This window comes from Acinonyx jubatus, chromosome E2 (genome assembly GCF_027475565.1).
Source record: "Acinonyx jubatus isolate Ajub_Pintada_27869175 chromosome E2, VMU_Ajub_asm_v1.0, whole genome shotgun sequence".
Taxonomy (NCBI): Eukaryota; Metazoa; Chordata; class Mammalia; order Carnivora; family Felidae; genus Acinonyx; species Acinonyx jubatus.
The window spans coordinates 47,370,751-47,398,593 of record NC_069396.1 but is presented as its reverse complement, the minus strand read 5'-3'; the positions used below and the strand labels follow the sequence as shown (position 1 = coordinate 47,398,593).

The 27,843-nt window shown below is 48.0% G+C and overlaps 2 protein-coding genes across 3 annotated transcripts; one reads left to right on the top strand and one right to left on the bottom strand.

Annotated features, from left to right (window-relative positions):
* The first annotated feature begins 389 nt into the window (after window positions 1-389).
* On the top strand, window positions 390-6,442 carry LOC106979615 (cytochrome P450 2A13). Its single transcript, XM_053210570.1, has 9 exons — window positions 390-590; window positions 869-1,031; window positions 1,531-1,680; window positions 1,919-2,079; window positions 3,450-3,626; window positions 4,108-4,249; window positions 4,702-4,889; window positions 5,531-5,672; window positions 6,214-6,442. Exons 1-9 carry the CDS (start codon window positions 411-413, stop codon window positions 6,393-6,395), a joined length of 1,485 nt encoding a protein of 494 aa, XP_053066545.1. The 5' UTR covers window positions 390-410; the 3' UTR covers window positions 6,396-6,442.
* A 6,180-nt stretch (window positions 6,443-12,622) lies between these two features.
* LOC128313237 (cytochrome P450 2A13) lies at window positions 12,623-18,934 on the bottom strand. 2 transcript variants are annotated; one of them, XM_053210569.1, is made up of 9 exons: window positions 18,727-18,934; window positions 18,286-18,448; window positions 17,380-17,532; window positions 16,979-17,136; window positions 15,670-15,846; window positions 15,047-15,188; window positions 14,407-14,594; window positions 13,623-13,764; window positions 12,623-13,081 (listed from the first exon to the last, which is right to left on the bottom strand). In XM_053210569.1, the coding sequence occupies exons 1-9, from the start codon at window positions 18,904-18,906 to the stop codon at window positions 12,900-12,902; spliced, it is 1,485 nt and encodes a 494-aa protein (XP_053066544.1). In that variant the 5' UTR covers window positions 18,907-18,934; the 3' UTR covers window positions 12,623-12,899. The 2 variants fall into 2 exon arrangements, with proteins under 2 accessions (XP_053066544.1, XP_053066542.1); XM_053210567.1 differs by having other exon boundaries at window positions 16,979-17,139; window positions 17,383-17,532.
* Window positions 18,935-27,843: the final 8,909 nt, after the last annotated feature.

Genomic DNA, 27,843 nt, shown 5'->3' with positions numbered 1-27,843 from the left:
ATCTTGGATTCTTTTCTCCCAAGATGCCCTAACCCATAACTTTTGGGTCACTTCTCACTCTGACCTCAAATCCAAAGCTTCAGAATCTGAAACCAAATATTCCAAAATCCGGAGGTTCCAAATTTTTCTACTGCTTTACCCAAGTCTACAGCTCTGGGGTGGCCCCTCCTGAGGGGCAACAACATTCTGCCTTAGGGGCCCCTCCCTATTGATCTCCCTGGGGTCACTTCTTCCTGCCTTGCTGGCTTGTCCCAAGCTCAGCGGTGAGCCCGGGGCAGGAGGGGGTGGGGGAAGGCACTATAGCTGGTAAGTGAAATGGCACAATTAACAAACAGAACCAAAGTCCACCCTTCTCTCCTAGGTGGTATAAAGGCAAACCACCCCAGCCATCTGTCACTCCCACTGCCACCATGCTGGCCTCAGAGCTCCTTCTGGTGGCTTTGCTCACCTGCCTGACAATGATGGTCTTGATGTCTGCCTGGAGACAGAGGAAGCTCTGGGGGAAGCTCCCTCCAGGACCCATCCCATTGCCCCTCATTGGGAACTACCTGCAGCTGAACACAAAGCAGCTGTCGGATTCCTTCACGAAGGTGTCATGAGGCAGGGGATGGTGGAAGGGGGTGGGGCTGGGGGCCTGCCTAATTGAGCTGGGGCATTGTGGCAGGGGGCAGGCAAGGTTGGATGGGAGTCTTAGGAAAGTGGAATTGTGCAGTTGGGGCAGCAGGGTCCTAAGCAGGGAAGAGCAGATCCTGGGATACCAGCCCCTTGAGTGCCAGAACCTGGAGGAAATGCATGCAATGGATGAGGTCTGGGCACAGGGCCAGTTCCCAGTGGGGCCGCTCCCTCTAAGCACTCTCACTTTGGTTAGATCAGCGAGCGCTATGGCCCCGTGTTCACGGTCCACCTGGGGCCGCGGCGCATTGTGGTGCTGTGTGGACACGAGGCCGTGAAGGAGGCGCTGGTGGACCAGGCTGAGGAATTCAGTGGGCGAGGCGGGCAGGCCACCTTCGACTTACTCTTCAAAGGCTATGGTGAGGGGCTCGGGATGGGGGCATGTGGTCAGGAGCACTCGATGGCCTCAGTTTCCCCACTGTTCTCTTGACTCACCTTCCCACCCAAGGCTGAGGCCGAGTTCTCCCCCTGCTCCCCTCTGTCCCTGTCCCTGCTTATTGTCCCTTCTCCCTGGTCTTCTCTAACTTGACCCTGAGTGCCTGCGTCTCTATTTCCCCTGCTTCTTGGCCCCATGTCCCTGTTCTCTCTCAGATATGCCTCTTCTTTCTGTGTGTCTTTGAGGAGCTCTTGGGATTTCTGACTCAGAACCGTGGTCAGTCCATCTCCACGTCCTTGTCTCTCTCCTGATTCTTTTCTTCCAACTCGGTTTCTATCTCTTTCAATATTTCTCTGACTCTTGAGTTGTATCTCCCTGTCTCCTCTGAACCCTTCCTTCCCCCACTCCTGCTCTCTGCTCACCTCCCTCCACCTCTGCCCCCACCCCTCCCAGCCTCCCCCAACTGTATCCTCCCTCCCCAGGGGTGACGTTCAGCAATGGCGAGCGAGCCAAGCAGCTCCGGCGCTTCTCCATCACCACGCTGCGGGACTTTGGTGTGGGCAAGCGTGGCATCGAGGAGCGGATCCAGGAGGAGGCGGGCTTCCTCATTGAGGCTTTCCGGGGCACGCAAGGTGAGCCAGATGGGCGTGGGCAAGAAGGAGGAGAGTACCCACGAGGATGCAAGAACTTTCTGGTCCTGGAAGGGGACTGGCCTGGGGGAAGGCATCTAGGCTCATGGCTCTGAGTTCTTGTGCTGAGAGCTTGGCTCATCATTCCGGTGCCCTCCTCCACTTCTCAGGCTGGTGTCAGACTGCCCAGTGGATGCTCCCCCAGATCCCTGTCTCTCCTCAACCCCATCCCATTCCCCAGGCACCTTCATCGATCCCACCTTCTTCCTGAGCCGCACAGTGTCCAATGTCATCAGCTCCATTGTCTTTGGGGACCGCTTTGACTATGAGGATAAAGAGTTCCTGTCACTGCTGCGTATGATGCTGGGAAGCTTCCAGTTCACAGCTACATCTATGGGTCAGGTAACCCATCCCAGTCTGTCTCTACAACACCCCTACTACAACCCTCCAATTTCTTTCTCACATGGAGACGGGTGCCCCAAATACCATCTTCTTCTGGTAGGGTACCTTCAAAATCAGTCCCCATCTTTGGACAACTAAACAGCTGCACCAGAACTCAGGACAGGTACCCAATACCCAGTTTCCAGAGACACCTGTATATCGACAGTAGCTCCTCAACAAAAGAGGAAGGAGAAGGAGAAGGAGGAGAAGGAGGAGGAGGAGGAGAAGAAGAAGAAGAAGAAGAAGAAGAAGAAGAAGAAGAAGAAGAAGAAGAAAGAAGAAAGAGGAGGGCCAGGAAGAGGGGAAGGAGGAAAAGTAGGTGGGACAGGAGGAGGAATAGAAAAAGAAAGAGGAGAAGAAAGAGGAGAAAGAAGAGGAGGAAGGGGATGGGGGAGCAGAAGAAGAAGGAAGGGAGAAGGAGAAGGAAAAAGCCAGAGCCTATAGATAAGAAACACACCCTCAAACCAGCCTCTTCCTCAGGCAGGTACTCCCATCCCTACCTACCTTAATATCTAACAGTTGCTCCCTATTAAAATATTCCATCTTTCCATGAATATCCTAACATCTGTACAAGAAGTCACCTCAGCCCACCTCTTGAATACCTGAAGACCAGGTGCTATAAATCTAGCCCAACAAAATCATTTGATATTTACACAAGCATCCTACACTGGCCCACTAGAATAGCTAGTAAGTGCTACCTCCCGAGCCCAGTTAAATATCTGAACATCAGGACAGGTTCCAACAATGATTCCCTAAATGTGTAAACACCTGGATAGACTGTTCCCCAAACCATGAAATAAGTGTCCCCCAACCCAGCTCACTCAAACACATACAGATGTGCCCCTATCAGCCCATGTGAATAACTGAAACACATGAACAGGTGTGTCCCCCACTTTAACACCTACACACCAGCCCAAATTAACTGGAATACCTAGAAAAAAGCCCCCAATTCAAATCCCTTAAATATATGGACAATTACCTCAAAATTGTGAGACCACATGAATGCCTAAACACCTAGACATGTGTCTCCCAACAAAACCCAACCCGACTATCTGAACACCTACATGTGTTCGCTAATCCAGCCTCACTTGAACACCTGAAACCTGGATATGGGTCCCAATCCATCTCAACGATATGCTGGGAAAGGAGCCCTCACACTTAAGTCATGTAAAAACTTAGATATCTCCTCCCATCAGCTCCATGTAAATCTTAAACACCTGACAGGTGCCTTTAACGCACTGCCTACCTTGCCCCAAGAAAGGTCCCACTCCCATCAAGACCTGCCTGCTGACAGCTGTCTTTCCCATCCCTTCTTCTCTCCCCAACCCCAGCTCTGTGAAATGTTCCCATCAGTCATGAAACACCTGCCAGGACCACAGCAACAGGCATTTAAGGATCTGAAAGGTCTGGAGGACTTCATAGCCAAGAAGGTGGAGCAGAACCAACGCACGCTAGATCCCAACTCCCCGCGGGACTTCATCGACTCCTTCCTCATCCGCATGCAGGAGGTACACCCCAACAACCAGTGCAGAGAGCTGCAGAGCCAGGCAGAGGGAAACCAGGCTGGCATGGGGAGAGCAGAGGCTCGTTCAAACCATTCCCCTCATAACATCCTCACAATCCCAAGTATAGTAACTATGGCTGCTCCCTCTACTGAGCCCCTGCCCATGGGCAGGACCTGTGTGTGCCAACCATAATAGCAAGCAATTCCGTACCATGCACTCACTGACTCTATTCCTCTCCTTCTCAATATTCCCACCATAAAAAAGTGTTCTTGAAGAGTAAAGGACAGATAGGCAGGTGGGTAAGGAGTGTGGGAAGGGCATTTTGGGCAGAGCCAGCAGCCTGAACAAAGAGCTAGTGGAACCAAGTCCCTCCTCCCACCTCTGGTCTGGATCTAAGAGAGAGGGGTCCAAAGAGAAAGACCCCAGAAGGGCCCTGAGAGCCCTGAGGGGAGTGGGCTTGGCCTGAAGCCCTCTCTCCCTATAGGAGCAGAACAACCCCAACACAGAGTTCTACTTGAAGAACCTGGTGCTGACCACACTGAACCTCTTCTTTGCGGGCACTGAGACAGTCAGCACGACCCTGCGGTATGGCTTCCTGCTGCTCATGAAGCACCCAGATGTGGAGGGTAAGGCTGCAGGGTGGGGGGCAACAAAGTGGCAGCCACAGGCCCTCAAACTTCCTCTGAGCCCACTGCAACATCCCCACCTTCCCCAGATCCCTGAAGCCTCAGACATACCCTGTTATCCGGAGACTAGGTGATATTCTGCTGATGAGCACCAGCCAAGTTTCACTAGGTGTTTAAGTATTGAAAATATCTGAACGGATTGGTAAATAGCTTCCATGCTGGGTCAAATGTATATCCACTGCCTGCTCTCCAAACCATTCCCCAAACTCCTCCCTTATGCCTACTCATGATTCTAGCACGACCGGGTGACCAGGATGCTGCACCAACACTGCGTATGGCCAACGTCTGTTTTGAATGGTCTAAGTCCATGGCACACATGGGTGTACATATTTGGACTATCATCGCTGCCCCGAGACCCCAGATACCTAAATACCTTCCCCCTCCTTCCACAGCCAAAATCCATGAGGAGATTGACCAGGTGATTGGCAAGAACCGGCAGCCCAAGTTTGAGGACAGGGCCAAGATGCCCTACACAGAGGCGGTGATCCATGAGATCCAAAGATTTGGAGACATAATCCCCCTGAGCCTGGCCCGCAGAGTCACCAAGGACACCAAGTTTCGGGAGTTCTTCCTCCCCAAGGTATCTTCCTGTCCCACCTTGGGGGACCTCCAACCTGCTCCCTGTGACCCAGCAATCCATTCCCTTAGAAGCTTCCCAGGCCCTGTCCCATTGCTTCAATCAAACACTGTTCCAACCACCATGTCCCTTCAATCCCCTCAGAGATTCCTGAAGCCCGTGTCTCCCCAGAGCTCTTTCCATAAGGAATATGAACCCCATACCCCCAAACTTCCTCTCTCAAGAGACATGAACTTCATGTCTAGACCTCCTCCCTCAAGGACACGGATCTCATGTCCCCCAACATCCTGCCTAGAGAAACACAAACCTGATGTCTCTCAATCCCAGTCCCAGAGAGCATGAACCCCCATGTCCTCTCAACCTCCTGCCTTGAGAGACATGAACTGTGGGTCCCCCACACCTTCTGTCCTAAGAGACACAGAACCTGTGCTCCCCAAACTTCCCTTCTCAGGAGACATGAACCCCCATGTCTGCCAAGCTTCCTGGTTCAGAGACCTGAGTCTCATGTCCCCAGGGGACCCACACTCCCCCGCCTCCCATTTCTTATCACTCAGGGCACCCGCATTGTCCCATCAACCTCCATGTGCTTTCAGCACACCCTGCCCCCACTCCACCTTATCAAATGCCCCTCTCCTCCTCACCAGGGCACTGAAGTGTTCCCTATGCTGGGCTCTGTGCTGAGAGACCCCAAGTTCTTTTCCCACCCCCGAGACTTCCACCCCCAGCACTTCCTGGATGAGAAGGGCCAGTTTAAGAAGAGTGATGCTTTTGTGCCCTTCTCCATCGGTAAGAGACCCCGGTCTGCTTGCTGCTAAGCTACTGCTCCCACCAACCGGGCCTCCTTCATCCCACATCCCGTCTCTAAGCTGTAGCCTGGGGTCTGTGTCCAGCTTGAAAGTCCCTCTAAGATCTACTCTAGAGCCAACCAGCTGTAAACCCCATGACTACCAAGTACCTGTGTCCAGGCAACTGGAAAGGGATGATTGTATCCATTTCACAGATGGGGAAAATCAAAGTCCTTAGTGAGTCAGGTATTTGTCCAAAGTCATTTAGATTCTTGAGATTCCTTGGGAGGAGATGAGAGCCCGGCAGCCATATCTGAGTGTGTGCTTGGAAGGAAGGGGCACCTAAATTTTCCATTGCTACAGCTTGGGATAGCTCACCCCTATCCCATGTACAAGAGAAACTGATGCTCAGAGAGGGTTAGAGATGTCTCTGAAAGTTTCTCAGTCCCTGCTCTCTGGGAGAATGCAGTTGGGGGTGGGTAGTGGAGAAGGGAGCAGTGAGAGTAGGCCTCACCTCCAGCCCTCCCATTCTGTCTCTTCAGGAAAGCGGTACTGTTTCGGAGAAGGTCTGGCTAGAATGGAGCTCTTTCTCTTCCTCACCACCATCTTGCAGAACTTCTGCCTCAAGTCCCCTCAGCTGCCCCAAGACATTGACGTGTCCCCCAAACTTGTGGGCTTAGCCACTATCCCACGAAATTACACCATGAGCTTCCAGCCCCGCTGAGCAAGGGCCATGCGGGGTGGGGGAGGGGCAGGATGGGGGTGGAGCAAAGAAGTGGGCGGGGCAGGGGCGGGGCTATCAGGAGGGAGGTGACTTAGGGAAATCTGAGGGGGCAAGATGGATAGAAGACGAAAGGAATGACAGACCTCAGATCAGACCCTGAGAGACATCGGAGAGAGAGAGAGAGAGGTCACCTCTCTCCTTCTTTCCCTTCTCCCCTTCTTTTTCCCTTCCTCTCTCTGTCTCCTTTTCCCTGTGTCTGTCCTCATTTTTTCACATTTCTACATCTTTTTCATGCTTCCCATCTGACACTGGTTGGTGCCTCTAAGTTGTTCAACGGGTGCCTCACGGTTTTTGTGCATGGAATGGGGTAGGGCAGTGGGAGAAAGTCCCAGAGCTGTTCTGACCATCTCCTGGGCAACAGGGAATTTTTCATGGCTCCCCTAATGGCTGAGTTGGGAGATGCGGAATTAGAAGACCCAGGGGTTGTCCCTTTCTTCCTCATGGCCCCTGGCCTCCTGTGTGGTAGACAAGGTGAGTGAGAATGTTGGTAACTCAGTATAGTACATCATGACTATTTTTTGGGTAACAGACAAAAATCCTGGAAACATTTACCTTTAGATCCAATCAATTTTAGAATTGTGAGACTTTAGGTTTGTAGTCTCCTCAATCTTCTAGAATGTAAGCTCCATGAAGCCAAAATTTTTGGACTGTGAATTTCCACACAAAACATCAGTGGCAGAGGTGGGCTAAGGTCCACGTCTCTATGACATACCCTTTGTACCTTTGCACTGTCATCTCCTGTTTAAGACCAGAATTCCCACCCCTAACTCCCTCATCTACTTTTCCTGTGCTATCCTGACAGCTTGGAGAAAGAGGGAGAAAAGCAGGTGCCCACATTCTCCTCCTTGTCCCTGGCTTCCCTACCACCTTCTTTGGGTATTTCAACAGGTTCTCTACATGCATACCCATGATAGTTCTTACAAAGTGCTTGTCTGCAGGGCTGATGAGGAAATGGCTAGAAGGTGAAGAGGAGAAAGACTGAGAGCCACACAGCAGTTACCAGGTCCTTTATTTTCTTGAATCACCACCATCATCTGCTCCCAGGTCTTATCAAGGCCTTTTGCATCAGGCCTGAAAGGAATGATGGGGGCAGGAGGTCCTGGGTGCCTCCTACTAAGTCAGTGTACCTGGCATCATGCTGGGTGTATTGGCTTGCTAGGGCTGTGGGTACTAAGTACCACATCTGAGTGGCATAAATGTCAGAAACCCATTGTCTCAGTTCTAGTAGTTGTTTCTCGGTTCACCTCAGGGACTGTGGTTGTTGGAGCCTAACTAATTGGCATTCTGGGACAGGACTGTGAGTAACAGGGTCCTCCTTAATGTGGCCATGGACTGTGCATCTTGGCCTGGTTTATTTGTATGTCTTAGAATGAAGCTGTGACTCATGCTAGGCTCAGGGAAAAGACTATACCCGTAACTGATTAGCTGTGTGTGTCCCAACCAGGCTTTGGCCCCAGATATAGAGCACTCAAAGGAAGGACTATACCCTGTGATAAATGGATCCATTGGCTCATGAAAGAGCCATCTCTAAGGAGCTAAAAAAAGAGAGGGAGAGGGGCTCCTGGGTGGCTCGGTTGAGCATCCAAATCTTGATTTCGGCTCAGGTCATGATCCCAGGGTTGTGGGATCAAGTCCCACATCAGGCTCCTCACTGAGCATGGAGGCCGCTTAAGATTCTCTCTCTCTCTCTCTCTCTCTCTCTCTCTCTCTCTCTCTCTCTCCCTATCTCACATGTTATGCTCTTTCTCTCCCCCACCCCACAAAAAAAGAGAGAAGAGGAAATAAGCAACTGTAGGTGACATGCTGAGGTCCACACTCCTAAAAATGGACTGCTCACCAGAACCCTTAAGTTCCCATGCTGCTGCTGCCTATGCCTCTGTTACAGCAAGAGTCTCTAATCCTCAGGGTTGTAGGGGAAAACATCCAGTGCCATGCTCAGCACAGTGAAGAGGTTAATTCAAACCTGACTTAAGCATTATTAAGTAATCACTGCCATGGTTCTCTATCCATTCATCTGTCAATGGACATCTAAACTGTTTCATATCTTGACTAATGTGATTTACACGGCAATGAACCTAAGAATGCAGATATCTCTTGGAGATAATGGTTTAATTTCCTTTTTATATATACCCAGAAGTGGGATTTCTGGATTGTACGGTACTTCTATTTTTAATATTTTGAGGAACTGCCATTCTGTTTTCCATCATGGCGGCATCAATTTACATTCACATGGACGGTGCACAAGGGTTCTAATCCACATCATCACCAGTATTTGTTATTGCTTATCTCTATGATAGCCATCCTAACAAGTATGAAATATCTCATTGTGGTTTGGATTTGCCTTTCTTTTATGATTAGTGATATTGAGCACCTTTTCATATATCTGTTGGCCATTTGTATGTCTTTTCTTGAATAATGTCTATTCATGTCCTTTGTCCAATTTTTAATCTGGTGAGTATCTTTTGTTTTGGGATGTTTTTGTTTTTGTTGTTGTTGTTTGTTGTTTTTGTTTTATTTTGTTTGGCTATCAAGTTGTGAGAGAGGCTGAATGACAAGGCATGGTGTGTATGTGTGTGCGTGTGTATGTATATCACATTTTCTTCATCTGTTCACTGATTTGTAAAGGAAAAATAAACAAGTGGAAGTACATCACTAAAAAGTTTCTGCACAGCAAGCAAATAATCAACAAAATGAGAAAGCAACCTCCAGAATGGGAGAAAATATGTGCAAACCATATACCTGATAAAGAGTTAATATCCAAAATATTTCCCCACTTCAGGATCCAATCTGTGACCATACATTATATTTAGTTGTAATGTCTTTGGTCTTCTTTAATCTAGCATAGATTCTCAACTTTTGTCTTTCTTCACCTTGATATTTTGAATAGCATAGAATAATTGTTTTGGAAATTGTCCAGACATCAATTTGGATTTGTTTCATGTTTTCTTATGCATTTTTCCAATACAATTTTTAACCCTTTGGAAGGCAAAGCCTTTTTCAATAGACACCAAACAAGGCATGTCACCAAAGCCTAAACTTTGGCTTCCATAAGCTCTACAGAAGTGAGCTTTGGAGAAAGCCCTTTCAATTTCCAGTGTCTGTTGTATTACAGTTTCATGAGGTTCTGTGGTCAAGGCCTTTATAGATAAAATTATTAAATGCCACATGACTGTTCACAGTGACCTCAAACTAACAGGAAATTTTAGATCATCTGCAGCTAAGATTTTTTTCCCTCATAATCTGCCTACAGATTTGGCTCACTTAAAAAATTCCTAGTTACTCTTTACAAAACACTATTTTTACATACAGTAAAACTTATATTTTACAATGAGGTTTTACAAATGCATAAACTCTTTTTTTTAATTTTTAAAAAATCTTTATTTTAAAAAAAAATTTTTTTTAATGTTTATTTATTTTTGAGACAGAGAGAGACACAGCATGAACAGAGGAGGGGCAGAGAGAGAGGGAGACACAGAATCTGAAACGGGCTCCAGGCTCTGAGCTGTCAGCACAGAGCCTGATGCGGGGCTCGAACTCACGGACCGCGAGATCATGACCTGAGCCGAAGTCGGACGTTTAACCGACCAAGCCACCCAGGCACCCCAAAAAATCTTTATTTTTGAGAGAGAGAGAGAGACAGAGTGCAAGCGGGGGAAGAATAGAGACAGGGAGACACAGAATCTGAAGCAGGCTTCAGGCTCCGAGCTGTCAGCACAAAGCCCAACACAGAGCTCGAACTCACGAACTGAGTGATCATGACCTGCGCCGAAGTTGGACACTTAACTGACTGAGCCACCCAGGCACCTCTACAAATGTGTAAACTCTTATCATCACGACCACAGACAGGTTACTGAATAATTCCAACACCCAAAGAGTTATCTGGTGTTATATTTTGTATTCATATCCTTACCCCACCTCTACTTCCTGGCAACCATGGGTGTGTTCTATGTATCAATATTTTTGCCTTTTCCAGGATTTCATATAAATGGAATAATGCAGTATATAACCTTTTGACACTGGGTTCTTTCACTTAGCTCAATACATTTGCAATTCATCCAAGTTGTGTGTATTAACAGTTGTTGGTTTTATTGCTGAGTAGTTTTGTTGCATGGATGTGACACAATTTGTTCATCCATTCAACTCTGAAGAACATTTGGGTTGTTTCCAGTTTATGAGGATGATCAATAAAGTTGCTCTAAGTATTCATGCACAGGTTTTGTCCAAGTATAAATTTTAATTTCTGAGAATAAATACCTGGAAATGGGATTCTGAGTCCTCTAGTTGAATGTACATTTAGCTTTTACAGAAACCACCAAATTGTTATGTAGTATTTTGTATTTCCATCAGCAAAATATAAGAATTCCAGATGCTCCACATCTTGGCCAGCACTAAGTGTTGTTAATATCTTTTATTTTTGTCATTCTAATAAGTGTATGGGGTATCTCATTGGGTTTTAATTTGCATTTCCCTAATGACTATGGTGTTGAGCATTGATTCATGAGCTTGTTTGTCATTCACGTATCTTTTTTAGTTAAGTGTGTGCCCAAAAATTTAGCCCATTTTTTAATTGGGTTGTTTGTTTTCTTATGTTGAGGTTTGAGGGTTATTTACATACTCTGTATATAAGTCCTTTGTTTGATATATGGGTGCTGGTTACCTGAATCTACAGGTGTGATAAAATTGCATTGAAACACACACACACGCACACACACACACGTGCCTGTAAAACTTGTGAAATCTGAACAAGTTCTGTAGTTTGTACCAACATGAATTTCCTGGCTTTTGATATTGTGCTATAGTCATCTAAAATGTTACCACTGGAGGAAACTGGATAAAGAATACACAGAACTTGTCTAGTTTTTTTTTTTTTACAACTTCTTGTGAAACTATAACTATCTCAAAATAAAAAGAAGAGAATCCAGAGTGTAGCCAAGTTGACAAAGATATTGAATCTACAATCTTCATAACAACTTAAAAGTTTTTTCCATTAATTTCTGAATTAATGCTTATTGTCTCCTCTTTTACACTATCTTTGAATGTTCTGTGCTGTTTTTTTCTAACTTTTATTTTATTTTTTTTAATGTTATTCATTTTTGAAAGAGAGAGAAAGCACAAGCACAGGGGGACAGAGAGAGGGGGGGTACGGAGGATCCAAAGCAGGCTCTGAGCTGACAGCAGAAAGCCTGATGTGGGGCTCAAACTCACACAACCACGAGATCATGACCTGAGCCAAAGTGAGATGCCTAACTGACTGAGCTACCCAGGCACCCCTTTTTCTAACTTTTAAAGATGGACATTTAGCACATTAATTTTGTAGACTTCCTTCCTCTCCAATATGAAAATGTAAGGCTACAAACTTATCTCTAAGCAGAGTTTTTGCTGAATCCCAAGGGAAAATAGGAAAATGTGATTTTTCACTTTTTCCTTCTTTAAAATTGTTTTAGCTCTTCCTTTGCCTTTCCATATAAATTTTCAAATAAATATCTAAATCCATTCCAAAAAAATCTTGCTGTCATTTCTATAGTACTTGTGTTAAGCCTATACACCAATTTGGGGAGAGTTGGCTTTACTGTACTGATCTTCCAATCCATGAACATGGTATGTCTCTCCTTATTTAAAAAATATCTGATTTCTGGGACACCTGAGTGGCGGACACCTGAAGAGACAGACTTTAGCTCAGGTCATGGTCTCGCGGTGTGTAGGATTCTACTTGGGATTCTCTCTCCCCTTCCCTGCCTCTCTGCTCCTCCCCCACTTGCACATGCTGTCTCTCTCTCTCTCAAAGTAAATAAATAAACATATATATATATATGTATATATATATATTTTTTTTTTATTACTTTTATTGGTATTTTGCAGCTTTCACCATACAGGCTCTGTGCATGTATTGTCAGACTCTACTTAAGTATTTCATTTATTTCAGTGACTACAAGAGTTATTGTGCTTTTAATTTTGATTTCCTAAAGTATATAGAAAAAAAAACAGGAAAAGACTTTTGTATGTTTAGTGCCATTTCTAAACTTATTAAAAGGATTTGTCCTTGTAGCTCCCTTGGGAATCAGTTAAGCTTTCTAAAATGGGCATGTGCACTGTGCCCTGTCACATAGATTTGTGAGAATTAAGTGCAGTAAGTGCATAATGTTTTTAGCCCAGAACTGATACAGAGATTCAACAAATAATAGGTGTTACTATTATTATTATTATTAACAGTAGGGTGTAAGGTTTCCCTTCCTCTTATCCCACCTCTGAAGCATCTATCTCTAGCAAGGTGAACACAGTCCATTCCTTTCCTCTTCATCTCCTGTCACCTTGCCCCTCAGATTTCCCAAAGTCACCTCCCTCTTGCTAGCTCCGCCCTCCACTAACCCGCCTTCCTGGTAGCCCCGCCTCTGCCCCGCCCACTCCTCCCGCAGCCCTCCCCGGATCCCCCAGCACAGCCCTTGTTCAGCGGGGCTGGAAGCTCATGGTGTAATTTCGTGGGATAGTGGCAAAGCCCACAAGTTTGGGGGACACGTCAATGTCTTGGGGCAGCTGAGGGGACTTGAGGCAGAAGTTCTGCAAGATGGTGGTGAGGAAGAGAAAGAGCTCCATTCTAGCCAGACCTTCTCCGAAACAGTACCGCTTTCCTGAAGAGACAGAATGGGAGGGCTGGAGGTGAGGCCTACTCTCACTGCTCCCTTCTCCACTACCCACCCCCAACTGCATTCTCCCAGAGAGCAGGGACTGAGAAACTTTCAGAGACATCTCTAACCCTCTCTGAGCATCAGTTTCTCTTGTACATGGGATAGGGGTGAGCTATCCCAAGCTGTAGCAATGGAAAATTTAGGTGCCCTTTCCTTCCAAGCACACACTCAGATATGGCTGCCGGGCTCTCATCTCCTCCCAAGGAATCTCAAGAATCTAAATGACTTTGGACAAATACCTGACTCACTAAGGACTTTGATTTTCCCCATCTGTGAAATGGATACAATCATCCCTTTCCAGTTGCCTGGACACAGGTACTTGGTAGTCATGGGGTTTACAGCTGGTTGGCTCTAGAGTAGATCTTAGAGGGACTTTCAAGCTGGACACAGACCCCAGGCTACAGCTTAGAGACGGGATGTGGGATGAAGGAGGCCCGGTTGGTGGGAGCAGTAGCTTAGCAGCAAGCAGACCGGGGTCTCTTACCGATGGAGAAGGGCACAAAAGCATCACTCTTCTTAAACTGGCCCTTCTCATCCAGGAAGTGCTGGGGGTGGAAGTCTCGGGGGTGGGAAAAGAACTTGGGGTCTCTCAGCACAGAGCCCAGCATAGGGAACACTTCAGTGCCCTGGTGAGGAGGAGAGGGGCATTTGATAAGGTGGAGTGGGGGCAGGGTGTGCTGAAAGCACATGGAGGTTGATGGGACAATGCGGGTGCCCTGAGTGATAAGAAATGGGAGGCGGGGGAGTGTGGGTCCCCTGGGGACATGAGACTCAGGTCTCTGAACCAGGAAGCTTGGCAGACATGGGGGTTCATGTCTCCTGAGAAGGGAAGTTTGGGGAGCACAGGTTCTGTGTCTCTTAGGACAGAAGGTGTGGGGGACCCACAGTTCATGTCTCTCAAGGCAGGAGGTTGAGAGGACATGGGGGTTCATGCTCTCTGGGACTGGGATTGAGAGACATCAGGTTTGTGTTTCTCTAGGCAGGATGTTTGGGGGACATGAGATCCGTGTCCTTGAGGGAGGAGGTCTAGACATGAAGTTCATGTCTCTTGAGAGAGGAAGTTTGGGGGTATGGGGTTCATATTCCTTATGGAAAGAGCTCTGGGGAGACACGGGCTTCAGGAATCTCTGAGGGGATTGAAGGGACATGGTGGTTGGAACAGTGTTTGATTGAAGCAATGGGACAGGGCCTGGGAAGCTTCTAAGGGAATGGATTGCTGGGTCACAGGGAGCAGGTTGGAGGTCCCCCAAGGTGGGACAGGAAGATACCTTGGGGAGGAAGAACTCCCGAAACTTGGTGTCCTTGGTGACTCTACGGGCCAATCCCATGGGGATCATATCTCCAAATCTTTGGATCTCATGGATCACCGCCTCTGTGTAGGGCATCTTGGCCCTGTCCTCAAACTTGGGCTGCCGGTTCTTGCCAATCACCTGGTCAATCTCCTCGTGGATTTTGGCTGTGGGAGGAGGGGGAAGGTATTTAGGTATCTGGGGTCTCGGGGCAGTGATGATAGTCCAAATATGTACACCCATGTGTGCCATGGACTTAGACCATTCAAAACAGACGTTGGCCATACGCAGTGTTGGTGCAGCATCCTGGTCACCCGGTCGTGCCAGAATCATGAGTAGGCATAAAGGAGGAGTTTGGGGAATGGTTTGGAGAGCAGGCAGTGGATATACATTTGACCCAGCATGGAAGCTATTTACCAATCCGTTCAGATATTTTCAATACTTAAACACCTAGTGAAACTTGGCTGGTGCTCATCAGCAGAATATCACCTAGTCTCCGGATAACAGGGTATGTCTGTGGTTTCAGGGATCTGGGGAAGGTGGGGATGTTGCAGTGGGCTCAGAGGAAGTTTGAGGGCCTGTGGCTGCCACTTTGTTGCCCCCCACCCTGCAGCCTTACCCTCCACATCTGGGTGCTTCATGAGCAGCAGGAAGCCATACCGCAGGGTCGTGCTGACTGTCTCAGTGCCCGCAAAGAAGAGGTTCAGTGTGGTCAGCACCAGGTTCTTCAAGTAGAACTCTGTGTTGGGGTTGTTCTGCTCCTATAGGGAGAGAGGGCTTCAGGCCAAGCCCACTCCCCTCAGGGCTCTCAGGGCCCTTCTGGGGTCTTTCTCTTTGGACCCCTCTCTCTTAGATCCAGACCAGAGGTGGGAGGAGGGACTTGGTTCCACTAGCTCTTTGTTCAGGCTGCTGGCTCTGCCCAAAATGCCCTTCCCACACTCCTTACCCACCTGCCTATCTGTCCTTTACTCTTCAAGAACACTTTTTTATGGTGGGAATATTGAGAAGGAGAGGAATAGAGTCAGTGAGTGCATGGTACGGAATTGCTTGCTATTATGGTTGGCACACACAGGTCCTGCCCATGGGCAGGGGCTCAGTAGAGGGAGCAGCCATAGTTACTATACTTGGGATTGTGAGGATGTTATGAGGGGAATGGTTTGAACGAGCCTCTGCTCTCCCCATGCCAGCCTGGTTTCCCTCTGCCTGGCTCTGCAGCTCTCTGCACTGGCTGTTGGGGTGTACCTCCTGCATGCGGATGAGGAAGGAGTCGATGAAGTCCCGCGGGGAGTTGGGATCTAGCGTGCGTTGGTTCTGCTCCACCTTCTTGGCTATGAAGTCCTCCAGACCTTTCAGATCCTTAAATGCCTGTTGCTGTGGTCCTGGAAGGTGTTTCATCACTGAATAAAACATCTCATAGAGCTGAGGATAGGGAGAGAAGAAAGGGCGGGAAGGACAGCTGTCAGCAGGCAGGTCTTGATAGGAGTGGAACTTTTCTCATGGCAAGGAAAGCACTGAATTAAAGACCCCCATCCAGATGTTAAGGATTTATATGGGACTGATGGGAGGAGATATCTAAGTTCTCACATGAGTTAAGTGTGAGACCCCCTATCCCAGCATGTTGGTGAGATGGTTTGGGACACATCCAGATATTCAGGTGAGGTTGCATTGGGAAACTCCTGTCCAGGTGTTTACCTATTTATTTCTGACTGATATGAGGGGGAGGTAGGTACCTGTTTAGGTCTCTAGACATCAAGTAGGCTCAGTTGGAGACAACTATCCAGATATTTACAGGCTATGGAATAGTGATTTCTATGCAGGTATTGAAGTATTAAAGTGTGGCAGGTATGCAAGTGTTGAGGTGGGGGAAATACCTGTTCATGTGTTTCAAATATTCACACTGGGCTGGAGGGGAGCACTGCTGTGTTTGAGTGAGCTGCATTGAGGAACATAATTTGGGTGTTTGGGGAACCATCTATCCAGATGTTTACATGTTTAGAGACCTTCTTGGTTGGCGTATCTGTCCAGATGTTCAGATATTTCAGTGGGCTATGAAGAAGTACTTATCTAGGTAGCCCAGTAGGCTGGTTTGGGACACCTGTGTAAATCTCAAATGATTTTGGCAGACTGTATTTTATAGCACCAGGTGTTCATGTATTCAGGACATGGACGGAGGTGGTCACTTGTTCAGCTGTTAAGATATTAAGATGAAAAGATGGAATGTCTTGACAGGGAGCCAGTTCTAGATATTAAGATAGGTAGGGTGGGGGCACATGCCAAGAAGGAAGGCTGGGCTTATAACAGCTGTCATGCCTGCAGGCTGTTTTTTGTATGTTTGGTTTGGGTTTTGGGTTTTTTGGTGGGAGAAACATGTGTTGAGATATTCAGGTGTCCTTGGAAATGGGGTATTCTGGTGTAGCTGTTCCATTGTCCAAGAGTGGTTTTGATGGAACCCTATCTGGGAGAGGAAGGGAGTTTGGGGCACCTGTCTTATGTGAGGAAGCAATTGGAGGGTTGTAGTAGGGTGTTGTAGAGACAGACTGGGACGGGTTACCTGACCCATAGATGTAGCTGTGAACTGGAAGCTTCCCAGCATCATACGCAGCAGTGACAGGAACTCTTTGTTCTCATAGTCAAAGCGGTCCCCAAAGACAATGGAGCTGATGACATTGGACGCTGTCCGGCTCAGGAAGAAGGTGGGATCGATGAAGGTGCCTAGGGAATGGGATGGGGTTGAGGAGAAACAGGGATCTGGGGGAGCATCCACTAGGCAGTCTGACACCAGGTCAAGAATTGGAGAAAAGCACCAGGGTGATGAGACAAGCTCCCAGCACAAGGCCTTAGAGCCAGGAGCCTGGACTCCTTCCCCCAGTCCAGTCAGTCCCCTTCCAGGACCAGAGAGCGCACATATCCACATGAGTGCTCCTGCTCCTTCTCCCTCATTCCCTCCTGGCTCACCATGCGTGCCCCGGAGGGCCTCGATGAGGAAGCCCACTTCCTCCTGGATGCGCTCCTCGATGCCGCGCTTGCCCACACCAAAGTCCCGCAGCGTGGTGATGGAGAAGCGCCGGAGCTGCTTGGCTCGCTCGCCATTGCTGAACGCCACACCTGGGGGCGGGGGGCGGGGGGGGGGGAGGGGCGCAACCGTGGGAGACAGAGATTCAACTCAAGGTCAGAGACATACTGAAAGAGATGGCGACATAGTTGGAAGAAAAGAATCGGAAGGAGAGAGGCAAGTCAGATGCCCAGAGAAACAGAGATTTGGAGACACATAAAGACAGAGAAAGAAGTAAGGGAGGGCCAGAGGGAGGTGACATCTGTGGATATCTGAGAGGTGGCAATAAAAATCCTGAAGGATCCTAACACTGAGCTGGGGAAAGAAGAAAATAGGGAAAGAGAACAAAGAAGGTCGGGAGAGAGGAAAGACTGTTTCCAGAGACAGAGGCATGGGGTGTGAAGCAGAAACAGGGTGAGATTCTCACACAGAAAAGGAAAAGAGTAGAGGGAGGATGAAGGGAGGGGAAGCACAGAAGCTTAGAGGGAGAAAAAGACAAGGACGTGGAGGTGAACTGACCACAGTTCTGAGGCAGAAATCCCCAGAGCTCTTCAAAGACACACAGAAAGAAGAGGCATATCTGAGAGAGAACAGGGCCATGGGGCCAAGAAGCAGGGGAAATAGAGACGCAGGCACTCAGGGTCAAGTTAGAGAAGACCAGGGAGAAGGGACAATTAGCAGGGACAGAGGGGAGCAGGGGGAGAACTCGGCCTCAGCCTTGGGTGGGAGGGTGAGTCAAGAGGACAGTGGGGAAACTGAGGCCACTGAGTGTTCCTGACCACATGCCCCCATCCCGAGCCCCTCACCATAGCCTTTGAAGAGCCAGTCGAAGGTGGCCTGCTCTCCTCGCCCGCCAAATTCCTCAGCCTGGTCCACCAGCGCCTCCTTCACGGCCTCGTGTCCACACAGCACCACAATGCGCCGCGGCCCCAGGTGGACCGTGAACACGGGGCCATAGCGCTCGCTGATCTAACCAAAGTGAGAGTGCTTAGAGGGAGCAGCCCCACGGGGAACTGGCCCTGTGCCCAGACCTCACCCACTCTATGCATTTCCCCCAGGTTCTGGCACTCAAGGGGCGGGTATCCCAGGATCTGCTCTTCCCTGCCTAGGACCCTGCTGCCCCAACTGCACAATTCCACTTTCCTAAGACTCCCATCCAACCTTGCCCGCCCCCTGCCACAATGCCCCAGCTCAATTAGGCAGGCGCCCAGCCCCACCCCCTTCCACCATCCCCTGCCTCAAGGTACCTTCATGAGAGAGTTGTACATTTGCTGTGTGTTCAGCTGCAGGTAATTCCCGATGAAGGGCAATGGGGTGGGTCCTGGAGGGAGCTTCCCCCAGAGCTTCCTCTGTCTCCAGGCAGACATCAAGACCATTATTGTCAGGCAGGTGAGCAAAGCCACCAGGAGGAGCCCTGAGGCCAGCATGATGGCAGTGGGAGTGACAGATTGCTGGGGTGGTTTGCCTTTATACCACTTGAGCAAGAAGGGTGGACTTTGATTCTAATTATGTAATTGTGCATTTCACCTCCAGCTACACCCTCCTGGGCTCACCACAGAACTTGAGACACAGCCAGCAAGGCAGGAGGAGGGAACCCCAAGGAGATTAACAGGGGGAGGGCCCCAAGACAGAATGTGTCACCCCTCAAGGGAGTCCACCCCAGGGCTGCAGACTTGGTGAGACATATATTCCAGAACTGAAGAGTTTATAATATTTGCATGGGGAGCTCCCTGAGCTTTGGATTTGGGATCTCAGAGTGAGAACAGACCCCAACATGTAGGTTTTGAGGTCTCCAGAGTGAAGAATCCAATATCTGGGTTTGAGGATGAGATTCCAGGGAGTCAATTTGAGGGTGTTGGGGCAAGGGAGGACCCCTGGCTGTGATGAGGGTTCCTGGGAGAAGTATATGGGAATCCAGCACGATCAGGGAATGACCACTTGACCCAAACTTTGACCTGCCTTTGCTTTGGACACAGTGTCACCTCGGGTACCCAGAATCCTCACTGGGGCCTCAGAGAAAGGTCAGGATCAGTATCACGGCCCATCTGTGGTTGGGAAAGGGGTAGAAGTCCAGAGCCACATTCAAGTGGAACTTTCCTTAGGAAAGAAGAGAAACTCATGGTCTTCCCCCCTGCATCTGTCTCCTTCTCTCTCTCTCTCAAAAATAAATAAACGTTTAAAATTTTTTCTTAACAAAAAAAAAAAAAAAAAAAAAAAAGACTAACTCATGGTCTCAATGGCAGAGAGACTGGGCAGAACTTGAAAATAGTAATGACATCCACCAATATGGTGCCAAAAAGCCCAGCTGTCTCAAAGGGTGTGATTTACAGAAAGCCACACTGGCCCTACCCAGGTCCCTGGGGGAGCTTGCTAGGTTCATCATTTCCATGTTTGTTTAGGAGATAGCTGGGCCCTGTATGCTGAAAGTGGGTGTGAGGACAGATGGTGGCCCTGCTGTCCTCTCCTTGGTGACCTTCTTCCTTAACAAGAGGGTGCTCACCAAAGGGGAGCAGTGTGCAAACTGTGATCTCATGGAATCCTTCTGGCAGTGGGGTTCCGTCACAGCATCTTCATTTTGCTGTTCAGAAGAACAAGCCTCCCTGCAGCCACCTGCTGGAAGTCACACAGGTGGCAGGTAGGGATCTGGGATTTGAACCCTGTCCATTCCTTCATCCATTGACTGGCCTAGCCCACCCTGAAGGCCAAGTGGAGACCAAGTTTAGCAATGGGTGGTGTGGAGACTAGCATCAGTGTTGGACGCAGAGATACAGTGGCAGGCTCTGTTTTCAATCCTAGACACTAGGATTGAAAACAGGTTGGCCCTGAACTTGATATCAGGAGATCGTTAACAGAGCCATGTCTGGTGCCAGGAGGGTCTGAGAGCAGGCCCAGTTGGCCATCGGGGTGGCTTCAGGGTGGCATCATGCAGCTCTGGGGTTGGTCCCAGCAGACTCTGACATGAGCACCATGTGGGTGCTGGACTGGTCTTCAGTGGGCCTGAGAGAGGCCCCGATGGGCACAAGGCAGCATCTGATAGCTGGACCCCCTGCTCAGATGCCAGCCCTAACCTTAGAGGAGTGCAGGTGCATGAGGTTGGCACTCTCAGTACTGGTATGTTGCTCTAGGTCCCTGAGCCAGAGTCCTATGGGGGAGGGAACAAGGGGCAGAGAACAAAGCAGAAAGAGGAATGTTGTTTGTTGGCTCTAAAGGGAGCACAGGAGGGAAAGAGATTAGCAGAAGCTTGGCAAGTATGAGTCCCCCAATCCCAACCACCAGTCTCTACCTGGCCAGACTGCAAGCCTGCCCCCCCCCCCGGCCACTTTCCCACTTTTTCTTGGCAAGGAGGGAGGTAGAATTTTGAGAGTTTGTTTCACAATGAGGTTGGGCACCAGTTAGGGCACTGAGTGTTCAGACGGCCTGTCATGAGCAGGGCAGAGAATCAGGTGCATGACAGGCAGAAGTACATCAGGAGAGAGAGGTCAAGTGAGATTGACCTTGTTGGTCACCCTGGAACTTGGAACGAAGCCAGCATCTGTCTTCACATGCCTTCTCCCCTAGAGGCAGGAGTGTGCCACGCCAGTGAGCAGGGGTCCTGGTATCAGCTTCCACAGTGAGGTAGTGGTGCACCCAGGAAAATCCCTTTCCCTTGCTGAGACTCAGTTTCCCTTTCTAGGCAATAGCACAGCAGTTAAGAGCATGGTTAAGGCATGGATTGGAATTCCTTGTCCTTTCTTTGTTGTGGGACCTTGAACAGGTCACCTCACCTCTCTGAGTCTCATGGGGCCAATAACAGGACCCACCTCTTAGCCTATTTTCAGAGGAGTCATGGGTTCATGCATGTGAAGTACATGGCAGTAAGTGCCAACGAATGGTAGCTGTTCCTACTACTCCACAGGATGAAGGACATGAGTAAGGGGTTCTCTAAATCCCCTTCTGGATTTGATCTTTTCTGGTCTAAAGTTCTGATTACTTCTTCTTTGGGAAAAGAGGAAGGGAGAGAAAGCCTTGTGGGAACCTCCCTGCCCTTCCTTCCTTGGCACAGCTGAGCCTTCCCCCCTGGGGCTGATAATACGACATTGACCTTGGGTGTGTGTGCAGACCAGTGTGCCTGAATGCACACCAGCCCTTGTCTGTCTATGGGTAACTGAGTACATGCTTTGGGGTATGCCTGTTAAGGGATGTCTACACATATGTCTGTGTGTGCACCCTCATGTCTGACTGTGTGCTAATGGTGTATGTGCACGTACTACTGGTGACTGGGTATGGGCATGTGGATGGACACGTGTGTGTGTATTCGGGCACAGTGTGTAGGCTCGTGGGTCACGCTGTGTGCACTTGTCTGAGATCTGCTTGTGCCTGTCTGTGTTTGCATTCAAACAATGTTGACCCGGCTCTGTCTCCCTTCTCTAAATACCAGCCGATTCTCTTATTTTTCAGGGTATTGCCTCGCTCAGTTGTCAAGGGTTACACTCAGCAGAAAAAGCCTGCATCGGACGCGTGTGTCCTGAGAGCATTCTGAGGTGGGTCAACTCCTATTGCATGAACTCAAATATCCACTCAGAAAATTCTCTCCCATAATCTCCCCCAGGCTCCTGAGCCATTCAACACTTTTAAGACAGTCATCCAGGGGTGCTTGCGTGGCTCAGTCGGGTAAGTGTCTGACTTGGTCTCAGTTCATGTTCTCGCCGTTTGTGGGTTCCAGCCTCATGTCGGACTCTGTGCTGACAGCTCCGAGTCTGGAGCCTGCTTCCCATTCTGTGTCTCCCCCTCTCTCTGCTCCTCCCCCACTAGTTCTCTCTCTTTCTCTCTCTCTCTCTCAAAAATGAATAAACATCTTAAAAACATATTAAAATATTTCCAGACAGTCATCCAACCAGTGCTCAGTCAACTCACCACTCCATGATGCCTGTGCTGAGGGATGCTGAGGACACTAAGGTGACCAAGACAGACTGTGCCCCACCCTCATGGAACTGTCATGCCACAAGGGAGACAGAGAAGCTACAAGTCAGTGAAGCTCAGAACACACAGGGCTGGGGTGAGAAGTCACAGACAGAGGAGTCATGGTGGGGATGGGGGAGACAGAGGAGTCAGGGCAAGGTTGGGGGAGACAGACAGAGGGGTCAGGGCAGGATTGGGTGGCACAGGTCTCTGTAGGGGCCCAGAAGTGGTACCTGTTTCAACCTTGTCAACTCAGGCTGAGTCACCTGAGGGCAAAGTAGGGATTTTTCAGGGCAGGATAGGGAGAGTAGAGAGGGAGAATTCTGGGCAGAGGAATCCAAGTGCCAAGGCAGTGGAGCATGGTCAGGTGCTGTTAGGGTGGAAGGATCTGGGGCCCTGCGCACTGATGAGGCTGTAGCCATCAGCAGGGGTCAGACCTGCTGGACCTTATGTGACTTGGTGGGGAGCTGGACCGTGTCCTAAGATGATGGGGAGCCCCAGAAGGGGTGTAGGCAGGGGAAGAAGATGGTTAAATTTGTGTTTCAGAGGGATTGTTCAGATTGTTGGAGAAGCTGAGACTACAGATGGAGAGACATAGAAGTAGCTTCTATAGGCTCCAGGTGACAGAGGACAGGGCCATGAGCATGGGGAGGAGGCATGGGCTGGAGAAAGATATGGAAGGACAAACGAATTCTTCCTTGGTTATGCGGTGGTTGTGTGGGGTAAGGTGGGGTAGAGCCCAGTGTGGGGGTAGGTGGGAGTGCCATGTATTGGTTTGGGGACACAGATCAGGAGCAGGTTTGAGGCAGGAGACACGTTGGGGAACCGGGCACAATCCCTGCTTCTAGGGATTTCTTAGCCTGGTGAGAGAGCAGATCCGGATAAACCAAAATCTTCAATGATCCCATTAGTATTCATTAATAATTATTTGTGATAATTTACTACTTGGGGTTGAGGATTGGGAGTGCTTCCTAGAGGCGGTGTCGTTTGAACTGGGTCTTGCAGGGTGAGCTCACAGGTGGGGGAGGAGAGGAGGGCAGGGCAGAGAGAGCCTCACAAGCCAGGCTTGGCCGTGTGAGATGGTGGGACAGAGCAGACATCTGTAACCGCTACACCCCCTGCTCCCTCTGCCATCCTCATCAATCAACTTTCTGTCCTCTACCCCCAGCCTGACCCAAACTCCAGAAAAAGCTGGCTCATGGTCACAAGTGTGCCTGAAATCTATGACCCTCTCCCAAATGAGATTTTTTGTTTAATTGAAGTAGAGGGGCACCTTGGCTCTTTCAGTCAGTAGAGCGTATGGCTCTTGATCTTGGGGTTGTGATTTCAAGCCCCACACTGGGTGTACAGTTTATATGTATATATACATTTATACATATACATACATGCGTATATACATTTATATGTATGTGGATATATGTATATGTATATATGTATATGCATATATGTAAGTAAATAAATCAAGAAAATACTTATCTAAAAAATTAACCCTTTTAATGAAAACAGTTCATAGCATTTACTACAATTTACTACATTCACAGAGGTGATAAATGAACCACGTCTCACTAGTTTCAAAGGATTTCCAAATGAGAATTTTAGGTAAGCCTTCTTGGTTTAAATTTATCTTTTTAATGTTTGTTTTTGAGAGACAGAGAGAGAGACAGAGCATGAGGTATCTGTCGGGGGGTGGGGGGGCAAACAGAGAGGGAGACACAGAATCCGAAGCAGGCTCTAGGGCCGAGCTGTCAGCACAGAGCCCAACATGGAGCTCAAATTCATGAACTGAGAGATCATGTCCTGAGCCAAAGTCGGACACTTAACAGATTGAGCCACCAGGTGCCCCTTCTTGGTTTAAATCTAAATGCTAGTACTGCTGACAATGATAGCATTCCGTGAGCCTATGATCTGACCCTGTGAAGCTCTCTATGGGCATCTTATTCAAGTCCTCACTGCAAGCCTGTGAGGTTGGGTTTATCATGGCCAGTTTGCAGATGAGTTAAGTAAGGCCCAAAGAAGTGGAAATGAGTTGTTTGGGGCTCCACGGATGATCAGGGTAGAGCCTGGGCCTGGCCTTGTGTTGACTCTAGATTTCATGCTCTTAACCCCACTCTGGGCTGCCAATCCCCACATTTTTTCTTTATTAGACATCAGCAAACTGTTGCTGATAATCCTGTGGTTCTTGAAAACTTCCCTGTAGGCCTAAAACCAAAGAATCCAAATATTAAACTAATAAAAGTAAAACCGGTCTTTCAATAGGAGGCAGGCTTGACCTTCAGCTGTGTTTGCATTCTTTGGGACATTAACCAAAGACTGGGTAACCAGTGTCACACGGTGAAGGGGGAATGAGTAGAACAAGGTGTTTGATCAGAGACTGAAGTGTTTGTGTTCAGGTTTCAGATGGCAGCCAGGATCAGGGTGGGCTGCGGGAGTGTGGCTGAAATGTCATCAAGGGAAGGCCAAGGAGAAGGAGAAAGTCAAGGTGTTTTCTGTCTGGTTGCTGGGACAGCTCTTGCCAAAGGCCACTCTCATGCCTTCTTGCAGGAGCAGGGCTGCTCTTGGAGGAGAGAGAGGGAGAAAGTTTGAGAGAAGACAGGGCCAAAGGAGACAGGTTCAAAAAAAGGAAAGGGTTTTCCTAAGAGGGTGGAGGGCTATACTCTAGAGGTGCTGTGGGGAGTTTCTGACTCTGGTCATGGTTGAGTAGCACCTACTGGATCAAGCATCCTGAAAATAACAGCCACCAACTCAGAATAAAATGTTTAAAAACAAATGAAAAGAAACAACAACAACAACAACAACAACTCCCTGTGCAGCCACTCTGGAAACAGTATGGAGGTTCCTCAAAAAACTAAAAATAGAACTACCCTACAACCCAGCAATTGCACGACTAGGCATTTATCCAAGGGATACAGGTGTGCTGTTTCGAAGGGACACATGCACCCCAATGTTTATAGCAGCACTATCAACAATAGCTAAAGTATGGAAAGAGACCAAATGTCCATTGATGGATGAATGGATAAAGAAGATGTGGTATAACCATTCACAAAAATAAACTCAAAATGGATAAAGGACCTGATTGTGAGACAGGAAACCATCAAAACCCTAGAGGAGAAAGCAGGAAAAGACCTCTCTGATCTCAGCCGTAGCAATTTCTTACCTGACACATCCCCAAAGGCAAGGGAATTAAAAGCAAAAATGAACTACTGGGACCTCATGAAGATAAAAAGCTTCTGCAAAGCAAAGGAAACAATCAACAAAACTAAAAAGCAACCAACGGAATGGGAAAAGATATTTGCAAATGACATATTGGACAAAGGGCTAGTATCCAAAATCTATAAAGAGCTCACCAAACTCCACACCCGAAAAACAAATAATCCAGTGAAGAAATGGGCAGAAAACATGAATAGACACTTCTCTAAAGAAGACATCCGGATGGCCAACAGGCACATGAAAAGATGCTCAATGTCGCTCCTCATCAGGGAAATACAAATCAAAACCACACTCAGATATCACCTCATGCCAGTCAGAGTGGCCAAAATGAACAGATCAGGAGACTATAGATGCTGGAGAGGATGTGGAGAAACGGGAACCCTCTTGCACTGTTGGTGGGAATGCAAACTGGTGCAGCCGCTCTGGAAAACAGTGTGGAGGTTCCTCAGAAAATTAAAAATAGACGTACCCTATGACCCAGCGGTAGCACTGCTAGGAATTTACCCAAGGGATACAGGCGTACTGGTGCATAGGGGCACTTGTACCCCAATGTTTATAGCAGCACTCTCAACAATAGCCAAATTATGGAAAGAGCCTAAATGTCCATCAACTGATGAATGGATAAAGAAATTGTGGTTTATATACACAATGAAGTACTACGTGGCAATGAGAAAGAATGAAATATGGCCCTTTGTAGCAACGTGGATGGAACTGGAGAGTGTGATGCTAAGTGAAATAAGCCATACAGAGAAAGATACCATATGTTTTCACTCTTATGTGGATCCTGAGAAACTTAACAGAAACCCATGGGGGAGGGGAAGGAAAAAAAAAAGAGGTTAGAGTGGGAGAGAGCCAAAGCATAAGAGACTCTTAAAAACTGAGAACAAACTGAAGGTTGATGGGGGGTGGGAGGGAGGGGAGGGTGGGTGATGGGTATTGAGGAGGACACCTTTTGGGATGAGCACTGGGTGTTGTATGGAAACCAATTTGACAATAAATTTCATATATTGAAAAAAAAAGAGGGGCGCCTGGGTAGCGCAGTCGGTTAAGCGTCCGACTTCAGCCAGGTCACGATCTCGCGGTCCGGGAGTTCGAGCCCCGCGTCAGGCTCTGGGCTGATGGCTCAGAGCCTGGAGCCTGCTTCCGATTCTGTGTCTCCCTCTCTCTCTGCCCCTCCCCCGTTCATGCTCTGTCTCTCTCTGTCCCAAAAATAAATAAAAAAAAAAAAAAAGAAAAAAAAAGAACACTGAGAATCAATGAAAATAAACTAATCAATATCAGGAATGCTTATAACAGTGAAAAATAAATATAAAACCATAAAAAAAAAGAAGATGTGGTATATATATACAATTGAGTTTTACTCGGCAATCAAAGAGAATGAAATCTTGCCATTTGCCACTACTTGGGTGGACCTGGAGGGTATTATACTAAGCAAACCTAGTCAGAGAAAGACAAATATCATATGACTTCACTCATATGAGGACTTTAAGAGGCAAAAAAGATGAACATAAGGGGAGGGAAACAAAAATAATATAAAAACAGGGAGGGGGACAAAACATAAGAGACTCTTAAATATGGAGAACAAACAGAGGGTTACTGGAGGGGTTGTGGGAGGGGGGATGGGCTAAATGGGTAAGGGGCATTAAGGAATCTACTTCTGAAATCATTGTTGCTCTATATGCTAACTAATTTGGATGTAAATTTTAAAAATAAATAAATACATACATACATACATACATATATACAATTCCCTGAGATCACTGGAGAGTGAATCAAAGCAGGAAGATACTGAATGGGGTTATAAGAAGGGAATGTCCTATTATTAAAGCTTTTGGTCTGAAGGCAGGTGGGGACCGTGCCTTGAGGATGGCTGACACCCAGGCAGAAGCTTTATTAAGTTTTCTGAGTTGAAGGACCAGAGGACAGAACGCAGGATGATTATAGAGCCTGGTGGTAGCAGTGATAGGATCTCAGAAAGGAATGATCTAGAGTCCGGGGGGGGACCCCACATTCTATATACATGCATACTATGTTTTGTTGCACTTCACAGATACAGCATATTTTCCAAACTGAAAGTCCATGGCAATCCTGTCTGGAATAAGTCTATTGTGCCATTTTTCCAATAGCATGAGCTTATTTTGTATCTCTGTGTCACATTTTGATAACTCTCACAATATTTCAAGACCGTTTATTATTGTTATATTTGCTCCGTTGACCTG